Genomic DNA, 25,402 nt, shown 5'->3' on the forward strand with positions numbered 1-25,402 from the left:
TGCCGGCAACATTGAACCACGGCAGGGCGTTAACGATATCCCCAGATTGAGCTGCATGTACAGACGACTGGGGATATCGTCAACGACCCACAGAAGCGTGCATTGTTCATCGCTTAGTGCATACATACTGAACGATTTGAACGAAATATTGATCAAAGATGTCGTTATCGTTCATATCATTCACAAATATCGTCCAGTGTGTGTACGGGGCTTTAGTAAGAAATAGCAAAACCATGAGATAGTCCCTCCATTATCATTGTCAACAAATTAATTTATTTTTTCCTCTCAGTTCCTCGCAGTGATGGATCAAAGTAAGGAAGTGCAACCTCTCTGTTGTCCTGATTGCATTAGTTATGTGTGTAGTTAAGAGGCGTGACATTTCCATGTCTTGCAAAAATATGCAGAAAGCCATACAGGGAAAAATCAATTTGTAATAAATTTTTTCTTTTCTTAATTAAAGTTTACAGGAAACACACATTTATTTATTTATCTATTTTATTAAAGAATTAGACCTTTTAAGAGTCATACTCAGAGATAACATTGTTTGATATGGTATACTAGTTGCATATGCATGATGAAATTGTTCGCACCTGCAATGTAGGAATTTTGCAAAACAATTTGGCTTAATAAAAAGACACCTGCAGAACTTTTATAGTAATAACAATTTACCTAAGACAATGGGCCGTATTCAATTTATAGCGAAAAGCCTTTTTTGGCTAAACTTTTTCGCCGATGACATCATTTTCTACGATTTCATTTATCCCCGTTTTCAATTTCAGTGTCTTTTCGCCGGTGCGAAAACGCAATGAAAAAGTTTTGCCTATGAATACCAGGTGGAGAAAAGTGCAGAATTGGGGTTTTGGGGTGCAGAGGTGCAGAAACCACCCTGTACCCTTTGTACACCCCCCTCAATGCAAATTGTGTTAAAAAAAATGCAAAATAATACATAACAGACACCCCAAAAAAGCACTTTAATAAAATAGGCAAAAAAATTGAAAGTGGGGCTACAAATTCAAAAACTAGCGAAATAGCCTTTGGGGGATTCTGCAGGTATGGGGGTGGTGAATTTTTGATTGCAGGTGCTTGCTAAAGGTGCGTTTTTGGCACTTTTTAATGCTTAACTTTAGGCATTTTTAAATATGCTTGCACCCACCTTGATGTACCCCAAATTTGATGGAACTATTTATTTTCCCCCAAAAAAGTTGCAAAAATTCTTCAACACTTGCTGAAAGACACTAAATAGCGCTTATTGAGACCATTTAAAAACCCCAAATACCTTTAGCAGGCTATTCGGGGGTAACCATAGTGAACCCCATGTCAGAGCATCTTTAGGGGGGTGTCAGGCTAATTTCCCCAAAACTGACTGAACTTTTTTGCAGGCAAAACCTCCGACGATGGCGAAAAGTCCGGCCTCGGGCTTTTCGCTTCCAATTGAATACGGGCCAATGTGATAAATGAATTTGAATTCACATATACAATAAACTCCTGTCATTTTTGATATTCCCTCTTAAAAAACGATAGTAAATGTGTAATAATATCATGTATATGTATGTACAGAGTAAATATTCATAAATATCAAAAAGTAAAATATTACCTGATGACTGAGTATACACTTCGCTGCAATAAAAGACACAGAAATATGTGAGTACAGGTAATGCTTGATCATGAAGTTATTTCAAGAGATAATATATATTTACATATACAGGTTGAGTCTCCCATATCCAAATATTCTGAAATATGGAATATTCCGAAATACGGAATAATTTTGGCATGACTGAGATAATGAAGCCTTTGATTTTTGATGCTTTGTCTAAGGTACAAATTATTAAAAATATTGTATACAATTACCTTCAGGCTGTGTGTATAAGGTGTATATGAAACATAAATGAATTTCATTTCTGTACACAAACTTTGCTTGAGTGACAAAATTATTGAAAATATTGTATAAAATGACCTGCAGGCTGTGTGTATAAGGTGTATATAACACATAAATGCATTCTGTGTGTATATTTGGTTCCCATTCCCAAGATATTTCATTATGATATGCAAATATTCCAAAATACGGAATATTCCGTTATCCAAAATACCCCTGGTCCCAAGTATTTTGTATATGGGAGACTCAACCTGTACATGTATAGCGTGTATTGAACATTTAATAAAATAAAATTAATAAAATTGCAAGCAACATGTTTACATTTGCTGTCCATGGGACTGATGCACAGTTGAATGCAAATCCTTTTGCAGAGCATATAATGCATGTCTTTGCACATGCTTCAGAACCGAGCGTATTCAACTGTGGGCAATGCAGCATCACAGACAAACTGAACGCTTCTCCAGTTGCTACTGAGGAGTAGTATCTAGGTTGTAATGGGGTGTTCACAAATAGGCTAAGATCAGTGAATGCTTGCCAACCAAATTGCAGGCTAGAGATAGATATTTGCACCTACTGCAGTATAGTAGTAGCTGGTACAAGTACACACTAATAATGGTAACATTTGTGAAACTAAGTGTTCAGGTAAGGACAGTGTGGTTGTAGAGATGCGTACCACTCAGTGCATACATTTAGATCCTACTTGGTTCTCTACCCTTCAAAATCTACATTTTTTTGAGACAATCTGATACAATTTTTTATGAAATGCAACATTTTTAATGACAGATGGGTGTCATTAAATTTTAATATTAACATTTAGCAAAATGACAGAGCTTAGGAAATGAAAATATGGGCTTCACAAGATCACAATCCTAACAGGCCAAAATCAGTGGTATTTTCACTGTGTACTGTTATCTGGAGGGTTATATATAGTATATCTCGTTAGCTTCTTTTATCTTACTTTACTGAATTCTTTATGGAAATTATGGTATTGGAAAACTAACTAACCAAAAGTTATAGTGACTCTCAATCCCCTGTGATTTCCTACTTGTCCTTAGTTGATTTGGTCTAGATACCAAGATCACTGACTGCTGTAATTGGTTAAGTAGTAATCATGGTGTGTGGAATGGTTGATGTCACTAAAACGTCAGTGTCTGTCAGTGGAAATCTTTTCCCTTTGAAGCATGCATATATACCTGCTATTATTTCCATCAATCAGTCTTCTGTATGTGGCAATTTCATTCTCTAGGCGACTCTTTATATCCAGAAGGATCTTGTACTCATTGCTCTGTCTTTCTAGGTCATTCCTAACTTTCCTCAGCTCAGCCTCCAATTGGCAAATCAGCGTCTGGATCTTTTCAAGTTGGTCTGCTGAGTTATTCTGGACTTCCTGTAATGTGCTCTCCAACCCATGTTTCTGAAAAATGAAGTAGATCATTATCCACCACCATGTGTTGACTCTAGAACTGGATTCCAGACTCAAGACTGGATTTTACCGCCCACCATAAGTTCTCTTTCTACTGTTAATGGCATGTGTACAGTTAATTCCAAATATTTTATACTAAATTAACAGATCTATTTTAACAACACGTAACTTTTCAGTTATATATCTGGCATGCTGTAAGAAGATATTAAACAGAGTTCAATTGTTGCAATAAGGGAGCATCAAGTAAGGAAAGGCCAACCTCATGCAAAATTAGTTCCATACTAGAATATGATGATGCTGGCTATTCCATAATATTAGCACCAAATAGGCTGACATTTTATAAAACCGATGGCGCATTCTTCTTTCTCCACAAATGAGTGAGTGAAAGGTAGTCAGAATTGGTCTCAACCATCAAAAGAAAGCAAGCATGCTCCACCAATATATCTCACATGTAAAGAATTCAACAACTATTTGTATTAGCAAGCTACTGTACATACTGTATATTAACTTTATTTAATATAGATTCACATTTCACCCATATACTTTCTCTTTGCTTTTACTGAGGGGTAACAATCATTTTCAAAAATAAAATAATCTGATACTGGGTTACAGGCTTGTTAAGTACCATGAAGATTCTAATTCATTTATAAGTTCCATGCTGGGCTGGTCCACTAAACATTCTACTATATTGACTGACAACAGGTTCATTTCACCCAGTAAACATTCTCTATTTTTTTTTTTATTGGCCACTGGTTTATTTAGCTTTATGCTAAGACTTCAGCTGAACGAGGGTTATGTAAGCTCTGTCAATATTCTAGTGTTCTGACTGGTGGTTGGTCCAGCCTTGTGCATCCACTAGTACACAGATTTGTTATAGGATGGTTCCAGTCTGACAACTTCACATGAACATTACAGAGAAAAAAACAAGCACATACTGTACACTTATACTGCAATATACCAAACCTAAGACCGAGACCATGAATGAAGAATGATACTCACCCTGCTGATCTCTGCCTGCTGCTCAATTTCCAGATTTTGTAGAGAACGTTTCAGCTCTTTGATCTGGTTTCTGCTGCTTTGCAGTGCTTCAGTGTTTGTATTCACTTCCTTCTCTACTGTTGTTGACTGTAAAAGAATGGTATATATTACACTACAACAATCATTGAATAAAAATACAATTAGACTTTTTGGCCCTGATGTACCATAGAGTGCTGCACCAGGTAGCTTATAGTATTTTGCATAATTTCACACTGAGCATGCCCAGAAAGCAAGAAAAACACAAGTGTGCATTGCATTGCTGCATGCATGTTGAACATAGAATTCCTTGCTATTAGAGAGACAGAACACGCAGCCCAAGAACTGTAAGGCATCCTTGCCTACTCATTCAGCAAGGAACGCAGTTGCTTATACGCACGCAGTCGGCAGATTGTTGCATACTGCGCATGCATCGCAGAGTGCATGCGCGCACCAGTCATTGAGATCGGGACTGTGTGACGCAGACCCATCGCATAGTGATTGACAGGAAGTGCCGTTTGTGGGTGGTGGCTGGGGGGGAGTCGGGCGAACGCAGATGTGCCAGTGCATTTCAACAGCATTGCAGGGGCGTGAATAAATTAACCACTGAGATACCATACGCAGCCTGAGGCCTCATAGGGTGTGCTGAAGTAAGCAATTCCTGAGTGAGGTCTAACCTGCCTTAGCTGTGTGTATGGGTCTGATGGTACTCTATTGTACCCATGTTTTCACAGTCTTACTAAACATTATGGATGTGCGTGTAGGTGGAGTGGGCATCCTTATCAAGCTCTGCGGCAGTATTGCGATCGCTATGGATTAGCATAAATTCATAGTGAAATTGCATGCGTACGCTAAATTGTGATCCGTAGTGAATCAGGCCCTTTGGCCGCTTTATCAGGGATGGGGTGTGATTTACAAATTCATTGTTTGTTTACAATGACAGTCTCGGGCTTCTTGCAGGAACAGTCCTTTAGTCATCTACTGTATATCGTTTTATTTTTATCCATGAATGGAAAGCTTTGATCTGAGTGAAAATTAAAGCGGTGAAAGAGGAATTGTCGTTCTGAGTGTTTAGTTAAATAAAATTTCTTTTTTTTAATCCAGGTCTTTTTTTTTTATTTACAGGTGAACAATAGGTCCCAGTGTGTCCTGGGTGTCATTCAGTGGCAGATTTTACTGGCTGCAGCCCCCTCCCCCTGATCCAGTCTGTTATTAATAGAAAGAGCTTCCAGTGTGTAGCCCTTTCCCTTTTATTCCACCAGCCTTACTTAGCTTCTGGTGACTACAGCTGATGCAGTCCCTAGTATCCGGTTTGTTTTTGTGCACACGTGTCAATTGCTCATGCACACACTTTCACTCCACTCAACTGAAATGTTATTAGCCGCCACTGATGCCATTGCACGCTAGCGCCATGTGAGGCCTCATGCAAGTTACTTTTTCAGGGCCTCCCACCCCCAACTTTGACCGGTTCCTATAGTGGAAACTGTTTTTTTTTTGTTCTTTTTTGAAACCTAGAAATAGATACATGTGTTTTAAAAAAAAATTATATTGAAACAAATGTATACATAGTTTGTTTGTTTTTTTAATTATTTTAATATATGCAAACATAGTGTACTTTCAGAATCCATCAAGGAAGGGTTTTGAACACTAAGGGCAACATTTACTAAGCAGCAGGTTCTAAACCCCAGCGGTTTGGAAGCAGTTTGGAGGCGGTTTTGCTATCCGTAGATTTACTAATGCCAAAACCACTGCTGAACTTCCGTCAAAGCTTGAATTGCCTTGTGGATTATTAAGCTCTGACTAGTACTTGTAGTTCTACAAGTGGCAGCCATGGGCATGCTGAAACTAAGAAATGAAGTTCACCAGCAAAAGAAAACACATTTAACTTATTTTCAATCATTTTAGTACTCCACACCAACTGCTCGACAGGTGGAGAAGAGCTATTGTACTTTCAGTGTCGAACTGCTCTCTCCTGGGGAGGAGGTCTAGGTAAAACTTTTTAAAGGATCGATACAGGATTATGAGCATCCAAGGGGTGTGCAATAATGGTGTGTATAGGTAGAGTAGACACAATCTGGCAATTGTGAAATTTCAGGGCACATATCCTATATAAGTAGCATTGTACACCAAAGATGTCAGCTTGTTCACTTCCTTCATGAAGTCATTATGGAGCTCAACAGAGGCCACTTGGAGAGCCATAATCTTCTACAACTACAAGAGTGGTCTGCGACAGCAGGAGGGTTTTGTCTAACTGCAATAATTTTTGGGAAGGAAGCACCATCCCAAACCACTGTGTGTGAGTGTTTTGCAGAATTTCAGTGCAGGAGATGGTCAATGGAAGACATGGAGCACTGCGGCTGACCTGTGCCTGCCATCATTGTGGACAACGTTGCTGCCGTGTGGGCCATAGCTGAGGTGGATGCCAGGGTGACGGTGGCCCAGTTAGAGGAGGAGATAAGCAACTCATGGGGATCTACTCGATACTCCATGAAAAGCTTGGCCTGAGCAAGGTTTCTGCACGCTGGGTGCCCCATCAGCTGACCCGAGAGCAGAAGGAGGCTCAGGTGACTTGGAGCCACAACATGCCGGCCAGGTTTGATAATGGTCATGCAAACTCTCTCTGGGAGATCATCAGTGGCAATGAATCCTGTATCTACAGTTTCGACCCTGAGACCAAACATTAGACCCCACTACGAGGTGCACCACCACAGAAGTACCGATGTGAGTACAGTATGGCCAAGCAGATGGTGCCTGTTTTTGTGGCCAAGACTGGTCATGTAGCAATTGTACCACTCATGCAGCAGTGCACCGCCACTGGGGACTGGTACGCCAAGCAATGCCTGCTGCAAGTGCTTGAAGCCATTCCAGGCTCTGTCCAAGAACTCTTGTGGTGCCCTTCTCCATCATGAAAATGCACCTGCCCACAAGTGGTGGATTTTCTGGCCCATGAATGCATCAAGGAGCTGTGTCATCTGCCGTACAGTCAGGGCCGGAGCTAACCATTAAGCAGCTTTAGACAGCTGCCTATGGGCGCCGGCCACTAGAGGACGCTATTGAATCAGTCTTACAAAAACATGAAGGATGTCTCGAAACGCATAGAAAGAGTGATTATAAACAGTGTCTCAAAAAGGTGCATTATTTATCCTGCCCAGTCCTGTATGATGTCCCAGTATTGAACACCCAGGTTTTATTTTTTGCTTGGACCTCATATGTGACCATACTCCATCTGCTATGGATATATGTTACCTTTTACTTTCTCATGTTACTATTAATAAATGGAACACTCCATTCCGATCTTTTAACACTGAGGGGTTATCTTTGCAATACCTCTTGGAAACTGATACAGTATTGTTTATATCTTTCCCCTTTTTATCCCTATGATAGTGGAATTAATCGGAGGAAATACATCACATCTCTCACAAATTTTGTGGGTGAGACCAAACAGTTTGAACTGAGATCTCTAAAAGGTTTTTTTTTTTTCCTCTCATGTTTGGATTTAAGTCTGGTGCATGATTATATACTGAAACTTTTTATTACATGACAAAAAGCACTTTCTTCATTGAGATTAACACTGTCAATTATGATAAGGTGTCATTACTATGAATGGTATAGATATTATTATAAACATTCATTGTGAGTAACATTGTTACCAACGAGCAAGTGTTCATACTATGTGGAATACAGATATCAACATAGAAAATTACTAACCATGCTGTGTGGCTGCACATACAAGCAGCCATAATTTATGTGCTTAATTACATATTTCTATTGTTTGCAGATACATCAGATTGGCTGGTGTTATTATAACATGTGACACAGATATCACTTTAACCATTACTCATTACGATTAACACTGTCACTAACTAGCAGATGATTTTTTTCTATGAGTGGCACAGATATTACTATACTGAATCACTAATAATGCTGTATAGCAACACATATAAACAGCTATAATCTACAGTATGTGTTTTTTTATCACTTGTCATTACATCAGAATGACTCAATTTGAAGATTAATCTATTTTGTTTATAATCTTCTTAGTGCACACTTGATCTTTCAAGCCTCCCTGCAATTCTACGCATTAGAGGTGGTTTGCATTTTTTCACAGACAGCAGAAGTGCCCCTTTACCTATCGTTTCTATCAGGCAGACCTCTCAGACACTCTCTCATCTAGCGTCAGATGCATTTGATGTATGACGTTGGACAGCAGAAGTGACTGAGTTGCAAATTTCTACTGACCCTAACAGTATTGCTGTTAGCAACAGGGACTTCCTTCCAGTAGATTGAATAGTAGAGACGTGTCTCTCAATCTTTCTTAAGACAACACTCATTTCCTTTTGTGTCTGAGGCATCTGCATGACACAGAAAGGCATGAGTATTTGAATTTGACACTGTTGGCTCTGTTTCAATTTATGTTTTGAGTCAATATAATTGTATCCAATTGGTATCCAAGTAGCCTGCTCCTGCTACATAGATATTTAAAAGCCTAGATACTTTTTACATTAAGGGGTCTATTTACTAAGCAGTGTTAGGAGACAGAGTGGAAAGTGATAAGGTGCCAGCCAATCAGCTCCCAACTGTCATTTTTCAAACACAGCCTGTGAGATGGCAGTTAGTAGCTGATAGGCTGGCACCTTATCACTTTTCACTCTGTCTCCTAACACTGCTTAGTAAATAGACCCCTAAGAGTGAAGATATATCTGTATATATTTATTGATATGTTGCACTTGAACTACTGGCACCTATATGTCCTCTGTTTGTATATTGATTGAGAATGTTTTTTTTACATTCTAACTAGATATGATCACAAACAGTGGCGTAACTAGGGTATTTGGAGCCCAGGGCAAATTTGAAAATGGAGCCCCTCCCCCACCTCACCACTGTGTGCGTGCGCCGAAAAATGGGTGTGGTCACAAGGGGCATGGTCACAGAAAAATGGGGCATGTCAACATGACACACATCCCTTTCTTGTCACTGGGAACATTTTTCCATTTGCACCTTAATGCAGTGCCCCTTATACAGTCCCCCTTATATAGTACCCCCAGTATACAATGCCCCCAGTAGTGGTCCCTCTTATGCAGGCCCCCAGTAGTGCCCCTTATACAGTACCCAAAGTAGTGGTCCCCCTTATGCAGCCCCCGATAAGTTCACCTTATACAGGCCCCCAGTAGTGATTCCCCCATATGCAGTGCCCCTTTCACAGTTCCCCCTGTAGTAGTCCCCCTTATGCAGCCCCACCATTAGTTCCCCTTATACAGTGCTCCCAGTAGTGATCCCCCCATATGCAGCCCCCCAGTAGTGCCCTTATACAGTGCGCCCAGTAGTTGTCCCCCCTTATGCAGGCCCCCAGTAGCTGTCCCCCTCTATACAGTGCCCCCTGTAGTGGTTCTCCCTTTTCAGTGCCCTCTGTAGTGGTCCCCCCTGTGCAGTGCCCCCAGTTAGTAAGCCCCTTATATAGTGGCCCAGTAGGAGTCCCCCTTGATGCAGTGCCCCCAATAGTAGTGGTCCCCCCCAGTAGTAGTCCCAGTAGTGGTCCCCCCCAGTGCAGTGCCCCTAGTAGTAGTCCCCCCTACACAGTGCCCTTTATAGTGGCCCCAGTAGGAGTCCCCCTTAATGCGTGCCCCCTGTAGTAGACCCCAGTAGTGGTCCACCCAATGCAGTGCCCCCAGTAGTATCTCCCCCCAGTAGTAGCCCCAAGTAGTGGTTCTGTGCCCCCCCCATGAAGCAGTGCCCCCAGTAGCAGTCCCATCTTTAGTAATAGTCCCCTCCCCTGTAGTAGACCCCAGTAGTGGTCCCCCCCTCGAAGCAATGCCACCAGTAGTAACCCCCCAGTAGTAGTTCCCCAGTAGTGGAATCCACCCCCCCCTGAAGCAGTGACCCCAGTAGTAGTCCCCTCCTTAGCCTCCCCCCCGATAAATACACACTGAAATGAAACAATAAAGTAAAAATTCTTACCTGAATCCATGCTGCCGTCTGCGCTCTGCATTATGGGAGAGATGTCATGATGTCATGACGTCTCTCCCATTACCCACTGCAGAAGCCGGAAGGGAGCCGGCTCTTGCAGTGGGCGCTGTGGCTGCAGCAGTCAATGAGCGTCTATCTGATGCTCATTGACTGCTGTTTAACACACACATCGCCGCCAGCGCTGGCGGTGATGTGTGTGCAGCAGCAGCAACAGCAGCCAATGAGAGTCTGTCTGACTCTCATTGGCTGCTGATTCACACACACATCGCTGCCGCTCGGCAGTGATGTATGTGCAGTAGCAGCAGCAGCCATTGAGAGTCGTCTGACTCTCATTGGTTGCTTGTTAACACACACATCGCCGCCAGCGCTGGCGACGATGTGTGTGTCAGCACAGCCTGAGCCCGCCCGCCTGCCACCCTCCTCCTGGTGCTATTGGGCAAGCGCTCAGGGGGAGGGAAGGGGCTCAGCTGTGCAGCACAGGACCGGCGCTGGGAAGCCTAGCGCCGGTCCTGTGTAAATGTGTAGTGCTGACGCCACTACATTGTCTAGGGCGGGTCGGTACCGTGGGCGGTGGCGCGCCTTTCCCCCCCCGCGCTCCCCGCCGGTCCCACGGTGCCCAGGGCACGTGCCCCGCTTGCCATGCCCTAGTTACACCACTGCTCACACATGGGATGTATTTGATGAATATACAATTTAAATCTGGTTAGGAGGTACCATGAGTGGCTTTTGATGATTTCCCTAGGGGGTGAAGTATAAGTAACAGCCCTTTGAATAAATAATTAGGGAAATTATTTAAACACTTTGCAGAACCCATCAACAGTTGTTTTATATATTTATATTTTTTGATGTACCCCAAACTTTGAAACCATGGGACTATTTTTAGGGGGTAGCATCCAATTAAAATTATATTTTAAAATTACAATTGCTAATTTTGATGAAATTATTCTGTTTAATGTGTGCCCCAAAAAGCCGTTCTTTTTCGACAGTTACATTTCTCAGGAGCAAAAAATCTAAAATTGTATACACATGTATTTATTATATACTGGAAATATAATATATATAATATTAAAAAGTAACATTGGTATGTGCAGTTAGGACATAACAGTTGTTTTGTCATCTATTTTCAGTGAATTGGGCAGAGGGTGTGATGATTTGACTCGCTGTGAATCATCTCATCATAGCCAATCACAGGGTGTAGGGCCGCATTGATACAATTTGCCCCTAACCACTTGGTCCTCATCCTCCCCAGAGGGCAGATAGAAAAAGAAGATAACTATGATCTGACCCATTTACAATGTAAGGAGATGATGGTGGGTACAGTTGGATATGTAGTATAATATATTTTGCCCACATCACAGTCATTCATTCTTTTACAAAACAATATTTTATTTTTTTTGTGCCAGAGGGTAATTAAATATGAGTGAACTGATTCCAGTTTGAATACAATCCAGAGAAAACAAAAGCTGAAATGAAATTGGAATAACATGTGGAACAAATTAAACATTTTTTCTTTAAACCTAATCTGAGGGGGCATGTATTAGCCTGGTTCATGTACCAAAGATTACAGAGCTCTATACTGTATTTCATACTTCAACCACAGAGAACGTCAATGCATGCAATAAGCAAGCAGTGGCTTGTCATACACCTCCTACAAGTCTGGATAAGTACAGGGCTGCTGTTACCTACTTGCCAACTGTGTGTGTCATTGTGAATTTCTGCAGTCAAACACTAGGCTTTCTTACCTACAGTAAGTACAGTATACTCTATGTGTTGAGCTTTCAGGAACGAGAAAAAGGAAATGCATTATGTGTCATTCATTAACATTGTCTTTCGGAAGAGCTGTCCTACGGATTAATGTCAATATTAGGTAATATGCAAAAATGGACGGAAATATATTTTGCATATAATTCCATTTAACATGGTGAACATTTTGTGTAGTCTTTTGCTCCTCTTATTTTTGCATTTTAAACAATACTCTTATTGTCTGCCCAGCCTTTTTAATATACATTTTGTCATACTTGTTGACATGCCTTCCATATGATTATATTTGTATGACAAATTCTATGTGAACATAGTAATAATAATAATTATTATTAGTTACTGGAAAACCTTGGTTGAAATATTCACATATTAAAATATAGTTTACATATAATCCCTACTGCATAATTATTTTAATACCTTTTTCAAATTGCACTAAGGGGTCTATTTACTAAGCCTTGGATGGTGATAAAGCGAACGGAGATAAAGTCCCAACCAGTCAGCTCCTAACTGACATGTCACAGGCTGTGTTTGAAAAATGACAGAAGCTGGTTGGTTGGGACATTATCTCCGTTCATTTTATCTCCATTCAAGGCTTAGTAAATAGACCCCTAAGGCCCATATTCAATTCTCTGTAATGTTGAGAGGAGCGTCCGTGCATATAGTGGTAGAATTTGGTACCCTAACATTTCCTGTAGACGTCTATGGGGTGCAAAAGAAAATTGCCAATATTGGTGGTCACAAAGGACTGCTGTTCTGACTGTTCTTATGACACTTTATGGCCATCACTGCTATTTGAACTGCCCAATATTTTTGTGATACATCCAGTCTATACATCCAGCTTTGGTGCCAGTTACACTAATTAGAAGTCCTTACTCAAATAATCAGAAAAGATAAACGCACTCATCAATAAATCTTCAGTCTCAGATGCATCTATAACATCTATGCATCTAGTTATTTACATTGATTATTCTCAGTGGTGTACCTAGAGGTTACTGGTCCCCATGGGTTATCCCAAAAATACCTCACGGTTATTAATCCCCTGGGATGCTGAGGGGAAAAGAGGGCTGGAGATGAGGAGGTGTGGTAATGTATGGACTCAATTTTGAATGTGAAGCGGGTAGCAAAGCCAAGAGCAGCGAGTGAAAAGATGACAGGGCAAATAAGAGCCTTAAAGTATGAGGGAGTGACAGTGCAGGACTGTAAGAGGAGAGAATGGATATGAAGTTGAAGAAATCTGCATGAGATTGTGACTTCCTCCAGAGGCATTTTGTGGTATTGAAGAATATTTGTAGGTAGCAGATGAGGTGTGCCATGATAGGGACGGGGACTGTCAAAGGCTAATAGTGACAGCCAGAATAAGGTGTCTTTTGAAGAAGGTTACAATCCCTTTGGAGCAAGAGGGGAGGGGAATTTGGTAGGGTCTCATTTATACCTGGTGAGGGTAGCTTTAGGGGAGGAGGGCTGTGAGAGTGGTGGAAAGACGGTGAAGGAGAGGAGATGGTGACCAGAAGAAGCGTTATTGAAGTCAGATTCAGCACTGAGGTGGGAAAAAAAAATCAAGGGAGTGTCCATCACTGTGGATGGGAGAGGAGGTCAGTTGAAAGCAACCAAGGGGGAAAAGAAGAGGAGAGAAATTTTGAGCAGACACACCCATACAGTATTAATAAAAATAACATACCATATTATAGTTATTTAAAAACACTTATGTAAGTCGTTACCAAGAATCATTGACTGTTTTATGTAGGCTCCAAAATAAGTGTAAATTATGGAGAAATGGACAATATAGACCAGTGGACCTGATTCAGACCCAGTCGCAAGCAATGAGCGCTCGCAACCGGGTCAATGGTGGCCCACAGTGCATGCGCATGATGGAGCCAGCTCTGTCGTGCACATGAGTGAGACCCGGCTAGCGACGGGCAATCCGTCGCTCCAGGTCTCACACCAAAGGGGGCGAGCTGTCGATGTTGAGTGACAGCTCGCCCCCTTTGGTGGGAGGGTCGGGGGGGCGGCTGCCCAAACGGAGGCGTTCCCATGAGAACGCCTGCCGTTGGGGTCGGCCCCACTGACATCACAAGTGATGTCAGTGGAGAGCTTCCGGCTCTGTTAGAGCCGAAAGCTCTCTGAGTCTTGCGAAGAACGAGACCCTACCACAAGGGTCTCGTTGCAAGACCATCGCGACCATCATCATGGCCGCTCGCTATAGCTGTGGGTGGTCACCCACAGCTATGCGAGCGGCCAAGAGGCCGCACCAAAAAAAAAAAAACCCGGCCCTGATTCAGAGCGAGCGCTCTGTCAGAGCGAGCGGCTCTGAATCAGGCCCGGTGTTTGAGCACAGGTGACTTAATTATTCATTTTGATTTGATCAAGCATACATAGCCTTAAAACCTTTACTGTTAGGGTACATTGAGGATAGAGTTTGGGAAACTGATACAGACAGTAGCAGAATATAGGATGGACAGAAGTAAGCAGAATGCTGATTAAGCTTATTTTATGGGTCCAATGCTTCAACTGCAATTTATGCATCAGATATGTGACCTCCTCTTACCTGTTGTTTGTACAACTTTTCAACATCTCTGCGGTTCTTCTCAATGATGGATTCATACTCTTTTCTCATATCTGCAATGATCTTTGCTAAATCAGCTCCTTTCGGGGAATCAACTTCCACGTTGACAGATGAACCTTGCTTTCGAGCTTGAGCCAGCCTCATATCCTGAATTATTAAAGCAAGTAAAATAGCTTTATATCATCATATAAAAATGGTCTAGCATAGAGCATTTTTAACAAGTTGCCCCCCATGACTATACTGTACACTCTTTTTGTTAACTGGTTTTGACAAAGCCCACATGGTCATCCCTTGTGCCTATAATGTACAGATTTGTATAGCGTTGTGAGATTCTAAGCACTGTGAGTTAGTGTAAAAATGTTTAGTTTAAACAAATTTCAAATATAAATAATTCAATATAAGGGGCATATCCAATTAGCCGCGGGGTTTACCCCATATCAAAAGGGCTGTATTTTTGGTTCCATTGGGCTGTGGGCGCACATGAGCTTTCTATGACTGGACTGCCACTGAAAGTCATTCCTACCCACGGGGAATCGTATCAGGATCTATTTATTCCTGCAGCAACTGTTTTAGTCATTCTCAGTGGTGGAGTATGCAAAAATGGATCTGCTGTACATTATGCTATGTTCTTTCATATGTACAGTATGTGTTTACAGTTACTGATTTTGTACATTAGGTTGTCCCAATATATATATATATATATATATATATATTAGAATTTGCACGCCGAGTTCGGATTTCTCCCTCCAAAAAACGGGACTCAGAAAGAGGCTAAACGTCATCTTGCATGTACAAACATCATCATTCCTGGACTTTTGTTCAGGAATGATGATGTTTGTCCATGCAAGCTGACGTTTAGCCTCTTTCTGAGTCACATTTTTTGGAGGGAAATATCCGAACTCGGCGTGCAAATTCGAACCTATCCGAGCCTGCACATCCCTAATTAATATATAAATATATATATATATATATATATATGTATATATATATAGAATCCTGTATGGATCGGCACTCACGTGATGAATGTCCAATAACTCCGGTGCCTTCCGCATCAATCCAATTCAATAGCAGCAACAAATAAACGGCGGCACTCAGAGATTTCCATAAAGAAATGTGTATTTAAATATCCATAGTAGACACCAACGTTTCGGGACCACAATTAATTACCTTGACAAAGGGACACTGTGGTCCCGAAACGTTGGTGTCTACTATGGATATTTAAATACACATTTCTTTATGGAAATCTCTGAGTGCCGCCGTTTATTTGTTGCTGCTATATATATATATATATATAAAGTGTAGTAGTAGTAATGGGACAAAGGGGGTAGCCTTATTGTGTCTTCATTGGGAGACTACATACATTTCTCTAAGAAGAGACATGCTGTATTTACAAACTTGACAGCCAGAGGGTCTTCACTACTCTTTCTTTGGTGGAATCAACCTCTCTGTGTACGCTGTATACTAATCCATCAGACAAGAGCTTCTGAGGAGGTATAAATTTGCAAACAGTGGGACTCACACAAAATACACAAGGGGAGATGTATCAAGCCATGGAGAGAGAGAAACTGGAGAAGTTGCCCAAAGCGACCAATCAGCTTCTAACTGTAATTTCCTTTATTCAAGACCCTGCACAGGCCTATGAGTGGAGCCTGTAAATATGTGTGTCTATGATTCCATGATGATATGTACTGTATAGTAACTTTAGCTAATATGATTTAATTTTGTCTAGTTCTGAAGCTAAGAAAGTATCTCCTAGCCTGAGCAGATTAAGGCCCTCATTCAGAGCTGGACGCTCTGAGCAGAGCGCACGCTCTGAATGAGGGCCGTCCTCCATAATTATGGAGCGTCCTCCTGGACGCTCGTATAGCTGTGGGTCACCACCCACAGCCTATACGAGCGTGCAGGTTGATGGCCGCGATGGTCTTGACCATCGCGACCATCGCCACTGCGAGCCGGAGCCTGCGGTTGAGTTTCTCAACCGCAAGGCCCGGAGTGATTTTGGTTCTATCAGAGCCAAAATCACTCCCACTGACATCACTAGTGATGTCAGTGGGCCGGCTTCTGACGGTAGGCGTTCCCTTGGGAACGCCCCCGTCTGGGAGGCACGCCCACCAAAGGGGGCGTGCTGTCAATCAACATCGACAGCACGCCCCCTTTGATCAGACACAACGAACAAAGGAAAGTCCTTCGCTCGTCGCGTCTGGCGCATGCGCACGACGGAGCTCCCTCCGTCGTGCGCATGCGCAGTGCACACCATCGACCCACTTGCGAGCGGACAGCCGCTTGCGAGTGGGTCTGAATCAGGCCCTAAGTTATCATGTTTAATCAGTGGAATACTATTGCAGTATTACTATGTTATCAAATGAATGCGGTAAATGTACAACGTTTATAAAATTCAAAGTAGAACCATGCATATCTTTTTTCCGATTATTTATATGTTACATCCCAGGATATATTGCAGCAGTAGAATGCATGTATTGCATACAATCAGTTGTTTGCTCTGTAGGCATCAAGTAACTTGCAATACAGAGCTGAATACCTTTCATACTGGGCAGATGGCTACAAATGTAGGTGATTATTACATTTCAGGGTATAGTCACTGACCAAGGATGATCAATTTGCTGAAGTTGTAATAAGCGCAAGTACTTCTAATTTAAACATTACACTGAAGAGTTGATTCATAAACCAAGTGGAGGATACCAGATGATCATGATATAATATTCATGTGTTATTTCAAAATGAGGAGACTGAAAAGAACTTGAGATTAGTGATGAGCGGGTTCGGATTTCTGAAGAGGGAGGGTGGGAGTTAGGGCTGGCCGGGCTCTGTTGTGCTGCTGTTGTCCATAGGGGCTGTGTACACTCAGGCCCTGATTCAGAGCCGGACGCTCTGACAGAGCGCTCACTCTGAATCAGGGCCGTCCCTCTGAATTTTAGAGCGGCCTCCTGGCCGCTCGCATAGCTGTGGGTAACCACCCACAGCTATAGCGAGCGGGCAAAAAGATGGTCGCGATGGTCAAGACCATCATGGTCAAGACCATCGCGGCCATCGGGCTTGCGACGAGACCCTTGTGGTAGGGTCTCGTCTACCACAAGCCCAGGAGTGCTTTTGGCTCTATCAGAACCGAAAGCGCTCCCACTGACATCACTTGCGATGTCAGTGGGGCCGGCCCCAGACGGTAAGCGTTCCCATGGGAACGCCTCCGTCTGGCCAGCCACGCCCTCAGCACGCCCACCAAAGGGGGCGTGCTGTCACTCACCATCAACAGCACGCCCCCTTTGTAGCGAGACCCATAGCGACGGCTTGCCCGCCGCTATCCGGGTCTCGCGCATGCGCACGACGGAGTCGGGTCCGTCGTGCACATGCACACTGGCCCAACATCGACCTGCTTGCGAGCGCTCAGCGCTCACAATCGGGTCTGAATCAGGCCCTCAGTCCATAGGGGCTGGCTGGGTTGTGTTGTGCTGCTGTTGTCCATAGGGGCTGGCTGGGCTGTGTTGTGCTGCTGTTGTCCATAGGGGCTGGCTGGGCTGTGTTGTGCTGCTGTTGTCCATAGGGGCTGGCTGGGCTGTGTTGTGCTGCTGTCATAGGGGCTGGCTGGGCTGTGTTGTGCAGTCAGTTGTCCATAGGGGCTGTGGGCCTGATTCAGAGCCAGACGCTCTGACCAGAGCGCTCACTCTGAATCAGGGCCCTCCTACCTAAAAATGGAGCGGCCTCTTGGACGCTCGCATAGCTGTGGGTGACCACCCACAGCTTTTGCGACCATCGGGCTTGCAACGAGACCCTGCGGTAGGGTCTCGCTGCCACAAGCCCTGGAGTGATTTTGGCTCTATCAGAGCCAAAATCACTCCCACTGACATCACTAGTGATGTCAGTGGGGCCGGACCCAGACGGTAGGCGTTCCCATGGGAACGTCTCCATCTAGCAGCCACGCCCGCGGAACGCCCACCAAAGGTGGCGTGCTGTCACTCACCATCAACAGCACGTCCCCTTTGGTGCGAGACCCCGAGCGACGGCTACCCCATCGCTCGCCGGGTCTCGCGCATGTGCACGACGGAGCTCCCTCCGTCGTGTGCATGCGCATTTGGGGACCATCGACCTGCTTGCGAGCATCCTGCGCTCGCGAGCGGGTCTGAATGAGACACTGTGTCCACTCCAAAGTCTATAGGGGCTGCCTGGGCTGTGTAGTGCAGTGTCCCATAAAAGCTGTAGGCCTAAAGGGGTGCTCTAGTGTTGTCCAGGGGGTGATCTGTCCTCAGGGGTGCTCCCCCCAAGTGCAAAAAAACAATTCTTTTTTTCTGTGTTTGTGAATTGTGTGCACAGTAGCAGCCAAGCGTGCGTCTGTGTCATAAATCAAGGGCCGGCTGGCTTGTCTGTTAAAGGGTGGTGTAACCCCCAAAGTGCACTCCAAAAAAATAAAAAAATCTTCTTTTCTGTGTTTGTGAATTGTGTGGGCTGTAGCCGCACATGCATCAACAAAGTAGCAGCGCAAAGCGTGCGCCTATGTCATAAGTAAAGGGCTGGTTGGCTTAAATTGTGGTGTAACCCCCAAAGTGCACTCCAATAAAAATAAAAAATTATTCTTTTCTGTGTTTGTGTGCACCTTAGCCGCACGCATACATCAATATAACATAAATGGAGGACCAAACTTTGGCCCTGATTCAGAGCCGGACGCTCTGACAGAGCGCTCGCTCTGAATCAGGGAGTCTTTTTTTTTTTATGGAGCGGCCTCCTGGCCGCTTGCATTGCTGTGAGTTGCCACCCACAGCTAATGCGAGCGGCCAGGATGATGTTTGCGATGCTAAAGACCATCGTGACCATCGGGCTTGTGACAAGACCCTTGTGGTAGGGTCTCGTGGCCACAAGCCCCAGAGAGCTTTCGGCTCTGTTTGAGTACTGTACTGTCAGTGGGACCGCCCCCAAATGCTAGGCGTTCCCATGGGAACGCCTCCATCTGGGCAGCCAACCCCTGATCCGCCCACCAAAGGGGGCATGCTGTCACTCAACATCAACGCCCTTTGGTGCGAGACCCGGAGTGACGGATTGCACGTCACTATCAGGGTCTCGCGCATGCACACGATGGAGCCGGCTCCGTCGTGCGCATGCGCTCTGGGCCACCATCGACCCGGATGTGAGCGCTCAGTGCTTGCGACCATGTCTGAATCAGGCCCAGAGTCCGATTAAAATAAAATAGGGAAAGATCAAGAACCACTTCCTCCTAGTGCTGAAGCTGCTGTCACTATTCATGACATAGACTATAAAATGCAATCAACGTCGTCTGCCAAGGTCGATGCCCAATGTCATAGTAGAGGGCATATAAAATCCCAAATGACAAAGTTCAGGAAAATGACCTTAAAAAAACCATTTAAATCATCTGAGGAGAAACGTAAACTTGCCAATATGCCATTTACGACACGGAGTGGCAAGGAACGGCTAAGGTCTTTCCCTATGTTCATGACTAGTGGTTCAGCTTCACATGACGATGGAAGCCCTCCTCCCGCTACAAAAATCAAACGAGTTAAGCTGGCAAAAGCACAGCAAAGAACTGTGCATTCTAAGAAGATATCACAAATCCCCAAGGAGAGTCCAAGTGTGGCGGCGGTTGCGATGCCTGACCTTCCCAACACTGGATGGGAAGAGGTGGCTCTTTCCACCATTTGCACGCCCTCTGCAAATGCTGGAAGGAGCACCCACAGTCCACTTGCTGATATTCAAATTGAAAATGTCACTGTTGACGTACAACAGGATGAGGATACTGGTGTAGCTGGCGCTGAGGAGGAAGTTGACGAGGAGGATTCTGATGGTGATGTGGTTTGTTTAAATCAGGCTCGATGAAAAAGCCCATCATGGTCATGCCTGGGCAGAAGACCAAACATTCCACCTCTTTGGTCTGGCAATATTTCTATCCAAATCCAGACAACAACTGTCTTGCCATATGTACCATATGTAAAGGTGAAATAAGTAGGGGTAGGGATATTAACCACCTAGGCACATCCTCCCTTATACGTCACCTGCAGCACGTTCATAAAAAGTTACTGTCAAGTTCAGAAACTTTGGCTAAGACCGTAAGCAGTCCAGGGACACCTAAATCCCTTTGTCCTGTTGTATCCAAGCGCCTGCAAACCGCACCGTCAACTCCCTCCTCGTCAATTTCCTCCTTAGTCAGGATCGGAAGTAGTACTGCTGCTGCTGCTGCTGTTCAACATCCCAGAGAGGAAGTAGGAACACCACTACTTTTACTAAACAATTGACCCTCCAACAATCCTTAGCGAGAAGGATGAAGTACGACAGGAGTCATCCTGAAGCAAAACGGATAACTGATGCCTTGACTGCTATGTTGGTGTTAGACGTGCGTCCGGTATCCTCCATTAGTGCAGTGGGATTTAGACAATTGATGGAGGTAGTGTGTCCCCGGTACCAAATCCCATCTAGATTCCACTTCACTAGGCAGGCGATACCGAGACTGTACAGAGACATCAGAAAAAGTGTCCTCAGTGTCCTAAAAAATGCGGTTGTACCCAATGTCCACTTAACCACAGACATGTGGACAAGTGGAACAGAGCAGACTAAGGACTATATGACTGTGACAGCCCACTGGGCAGATGTATCGCCTTACGCAGCAACAACAGCAGCGTCACCAGTAGCAGCAGCTCAGAAACGCCAGATCGTTCCAAGGCAGGCTACACTGTGTATCACCGGTTTCAGTAAGAGGCACAACGCTGACAACCTCTTAGAGAAAGTGAGGGAAATCATCGCCCAGTGGCTTACCCCACTTAGACTCTCCTGGGGATTTGTGATATCTGACAACGCCACCAATATTGTGTGGGCATTACATCTGGGCAAATTCCAGCACGTCCCATGTTTTGCTCACACAATAAATTTGGTGGTGCAGAATTTTCAGAAAAACGACAGGGGCATGCAGGAGACGCTTTGGATGGCCCGTAAAATTTCTGGCCACTTTTCGCCATTCAGCGACTGTGTGCCGAAGACTGGAGCGCCAGCAAACACTTTTGAACCTGCCCCGCCATCACCTGAAGCAAGAGGTTGTGACGCGGTGGAACTCAACCCTCTATATGCTTCAGAGGATGGAGGAGTAGCAAAAGGCCATTCAAGCCTATACATCCACCTATGACATACGCAAAGGAGGGGGTATGCATCTGACTCAAGTGCAGTGGAGAATGATTTCCGTGTTGTGCAAGGTTCTCCAGCCCTTCGAACTTGCCACATGTGAAGTCAGTTCAGACACTGCCAGCTTGAGTCAGGTCATTCCCCTCATCAGGCTTTTGCATAAGCAGCTGGAGAAAGTGAAGGAGGAGCTAAGATGGAGCGATTCCACCCAGCATGTGGGACTTGTGGATGAAGCCCTTCATTCGCTTTGCTAGGATTCGAGGGTGGTCAATCTGTTGAAATCAGACCACTACATTTTGGCCACCGTGCTCGATCCTAGGTTTAAAGCCTATGTGGTGTCTCTCTTTCTGGCCAATACAAGCCTGCAGATGTGCAAAGACCTGCTGGTGAAAACACTGTCAGCTGAAGCGGAACGTGGCACGTCAACAGCTCCTTCTCCATTTTCTCCTGCAACTGGGGCTGCCAGGAAACAACTTAAGTATCCTAAGCAACCCACTGGTGGTGATGCAGGGCAGGCAGGACCAAGTTTGGATATCTGGTCCGGACTGAAGGACCTGGCAACAATTTCTGACATGTCTACTGTAACTGCATATGATACTGTTACCATTGACAGAAGGAGGATTACATCGGTGACAGCATTCAAGTAGGCATGTCAGACAGTCCGTACCTGTACTGGCAGGAAAAAGAGGCAATTTGGAGGCCCCTGTACAAACTGTCTCTATTTTACCTAAGTTGCCCCCCTCCAGTGTGTACTCCGAAAGAGTGTTTAGTGCAGTCGGGAACCTTGTCAGCTAAAGGTGTAGGAGGTTGTTTCCACAAAATGTGGAGAAGATGATGTTCATCAAAATGAATTATCAATTCTTCCAGGGAGACCAGCCTCCAGAACGTACAGAGGGACCTGTGGTGGTGGATTCCAGCGGGGACGAATTAATACTCTGTGAGGATGAGGATGTACACAACACTGAAGAGGGTGAGGAATCGGTGGATGAGGAGGATGAGGACGACATCCTGCCTCTGTAGGGCCAGTGTGTGCAGGGACAGATTAATTGGCAGCTTGTTTTGTGGGGGCCCAAACGAACCAATCATTTCAGCCACAGTCGTGTGGCAGACCCTGGCGCTGAAATGATTGGTTTGTTAAAGTGTGCATGTCCTGTTTATACAACATAAGGGTGGGTTGGAGGGCCCAAGGACAATTCCATCTTGCACCTCTTTTGCTTCTTTGCATTATGTACTCTTTGGGGCCTCCTAGATGGGCCACGTGTTTGTGCCTCCCACTCGAGTCGCTTAGCATAGTCGTCCATCTACCTCGTTGCAACCTTTTGGACATAAAAACACTATTGTGAGGTGTGAGGTGTTCAGAATAGACTGGAAATGAGTGGAAATTAAGGTTTTTGAGGGTAATAATAGCATAGGAGCAGAAAAACCATACAAATTGTGTGATTGTAGCTGTTTTTATGCTTTTTAAAAAAAAAAAATACAGATCCAAAACCCAGAACCCAAAACACGGAAGGATGGTTTTGGCAAAACCAATCCAGATCCAAAACACGAAGAAAGATCCAGATCCAAAACCAAAACACGAAAAGTGGCCGGTGCACACCCCTACTTGAGATCATTCAACTTCCTAACCAACGAGCCAACTGCATATAAAACCAGTCAGTCAGCCAGTTGCTCAAAAAATTATATGAACAAGCCAAACTAGTGGACAAATCATCGGAATGTTACTCAGTTACTCAGCATTTACAATCCCATTTTTTATTATATTTGTGCCTTATGTGTACAAATAACCCTTTGTTTGGTTCTTTGTTTGTATATGTAGTCTGATTCCCAATAGCAATGAAGGCAAAAGACAGAAACCAGACTCATTGTGCACATTCTTTAAACTTATTATTCTGTGTCTTCTTATAATTTAAGTTTTAGTCCTGAGAACTGCTGAGTTACTTTTGTTAATTTAAGTTTATGTAGCTGTCACTATACAAATAATCAATGTTCTTTTTCTGCTTTAGGTGATTGTTAAGCCTCACCCAGATGTTTTGTTTTGTCCGCTCCTTGCTGATAATATAATTATATGAACAAACTATGGAAAGAATAGGCCGATACTGTACCTCCTCGTGGCTTTTCCTCATGTAGATCAGCTGTTTCCTCATTCCTTCAACTTCCATCTCCAGGTCTGTCCTGACAATGGTGAGATTATCCATCACTTTTCGAAGGCCCTCCAAATCTGCCTCCATGGCTGTACGATAGGCCCTTTCCGTGTCATACCTGGAACCACAAATTAAAGACGGGTCTTTAGGTGGACTTCAACAGCTTATTTTGGCACATTCCAATCTGTTTTAGTTTGTTGATGCACATAGACCCTCCAATAATCAGAAACAAAGGAGGGGTTACCATCAGAAATCTAATATAAGGCCTAAGAGACATTGGAATAATGTGAACCACCCTGGTAGGAGAAATATGAAGCCTACTGTACTTATAAGCATAATGTTGGCCTTACAAATAGATTTTCAGTGTTGGATGAAGATTCAGGGGAAGGTCCCTCTTCATTTGAGAGGTCTTTTTTAGAGTGGGATCCCAGAACTCCCAGAAAGAATCGACTTTAGAAAAAGAAAAAAGGAAAAGAAAAACACGGAGAGGGAACAGAGCTGGAATAAAAAAGAAATATATTAAAGTAATTGGAATAAATCATAAGGATCAGGTTTTGGAAAAGATTAATGGTATGAAAAATAATGACCAGGGTAAAATTTTCAATCTTACTGATAGGATTTTAACACAGGATGAGGAAAATGTCCTTTTATTATTATTATTATTATCCTTTATTTATATGGCGCCACAAGGGTTCCGCAGCGCCTTACATAGTACATAAACATAGTACATAAACATAGTACATAAACAGTTGAGCAGAACAAGAAAACAGTGTCATACAGTTTAAGACACTACAAGACAAGTACATGGTATATAAACACTGCTGCAACAGAAGCAGGATGGCAAAAGTCATGGGTATAGAGCAGATAATGTAAGTAAAGAAAGGATAAGCACAAGAGGAAAGAGGGCCCTGCTCGTGAGAGCTTACATTCTAGAGGGGATGGGCAAACAGACAGGGGTGACACGGATGGGGTAGACAGTGAGCATGGGACAGAGGGTTAGGATGACAGATTGCTGGATTCCTATTTTACAGTATTTGAGGAAGTCATTTGAATTAAGATTTACGCCACTGACATTCTACTTTAAGAGGCAGTATTTGTAGGTGTCCGTGGAAAGCCACGGTTGTTATATCAGTTTACGTGAAGTCTGACGGGTGGCTGAAGCCACTTCATGAAGGGCTATTTAGAGAGTTTGGTTAACGTGTGAACCAGCAGTCTCAGGTAAATGAAGAAATTGGTGAAAGTAGTTACTGTAAAGAGATGTTCAGATGTAAAATAATAAGTTGTGATCAATTGTGAATTCTATAAGGCACATTTATTGATTTGGAGGGTGATGGGAGACATGTGAGGTTTGCAGGATATTTATTCCATAGTAAATCCGCTGTATGTGTGTGGGGCCTGGATTTGGTGATATGTCACCAGATAATAAAAGCAGGAGGATGGAGAAGTAGATATAGTTGTAGGTGTGTAAACGTTTTTTATAGTGACACAATGAAGCTGTAATTGTCAATTTTTTATGAAAAGAAAGCTCATTAGTT

General features: G+C 43.7%; 1 protein-coding gene across 1 annotated transcript in view; it reads right to left on the bottom strand.

Moving 5' to 3' along the window:
- The window catches only part of LOC148521802 (keratin, type I cytoskeletal 42-like), a 66,983-nt gene that overhangs the window by 5,511 nt on the left and 36,070 nt on the right, over positions 1-25,402 (bottom strand). The window contains exons 3-7 of the mRNA XM_088474669.1: positions 23,829-23,985; positions 14,581-14,745; positions 4,296-4,421; positions 3,067-3,287; positions 1,595-1,617 (exon numbers count right to left, since the gene is read on the bottom strand). Coding sequence (XP_088330795.1) covers positions 1,595-1,617; positions 3,067-3,287; positions 4,296-4,421; positions 14,581-14,745; positions 23,829-23,985 — 692 coding nt within the window. The remainder of the gene's footprint in view (positions 1-1,594; positions 1,618-3,066; positions 3,288-4,295; positions 4,422-14,580; positions 14,746-23,828; positions 23,986-25,402) is intronic.

The sequence above is a fragment of the Taudactylus pleione genome, unplaced genomic scaffold (assembly GCF_031769625.1).
Source record: "Taudactylus pleione unplaced genomic scaffold, aTauple2 ptg000155l, whole genome shotgun sequence".
NCBI lineage: Eukaryota > Metazoa > Chordata > Amphibia > Anura > Myobatrachidae > Taudactylus > Taudactylus pleione.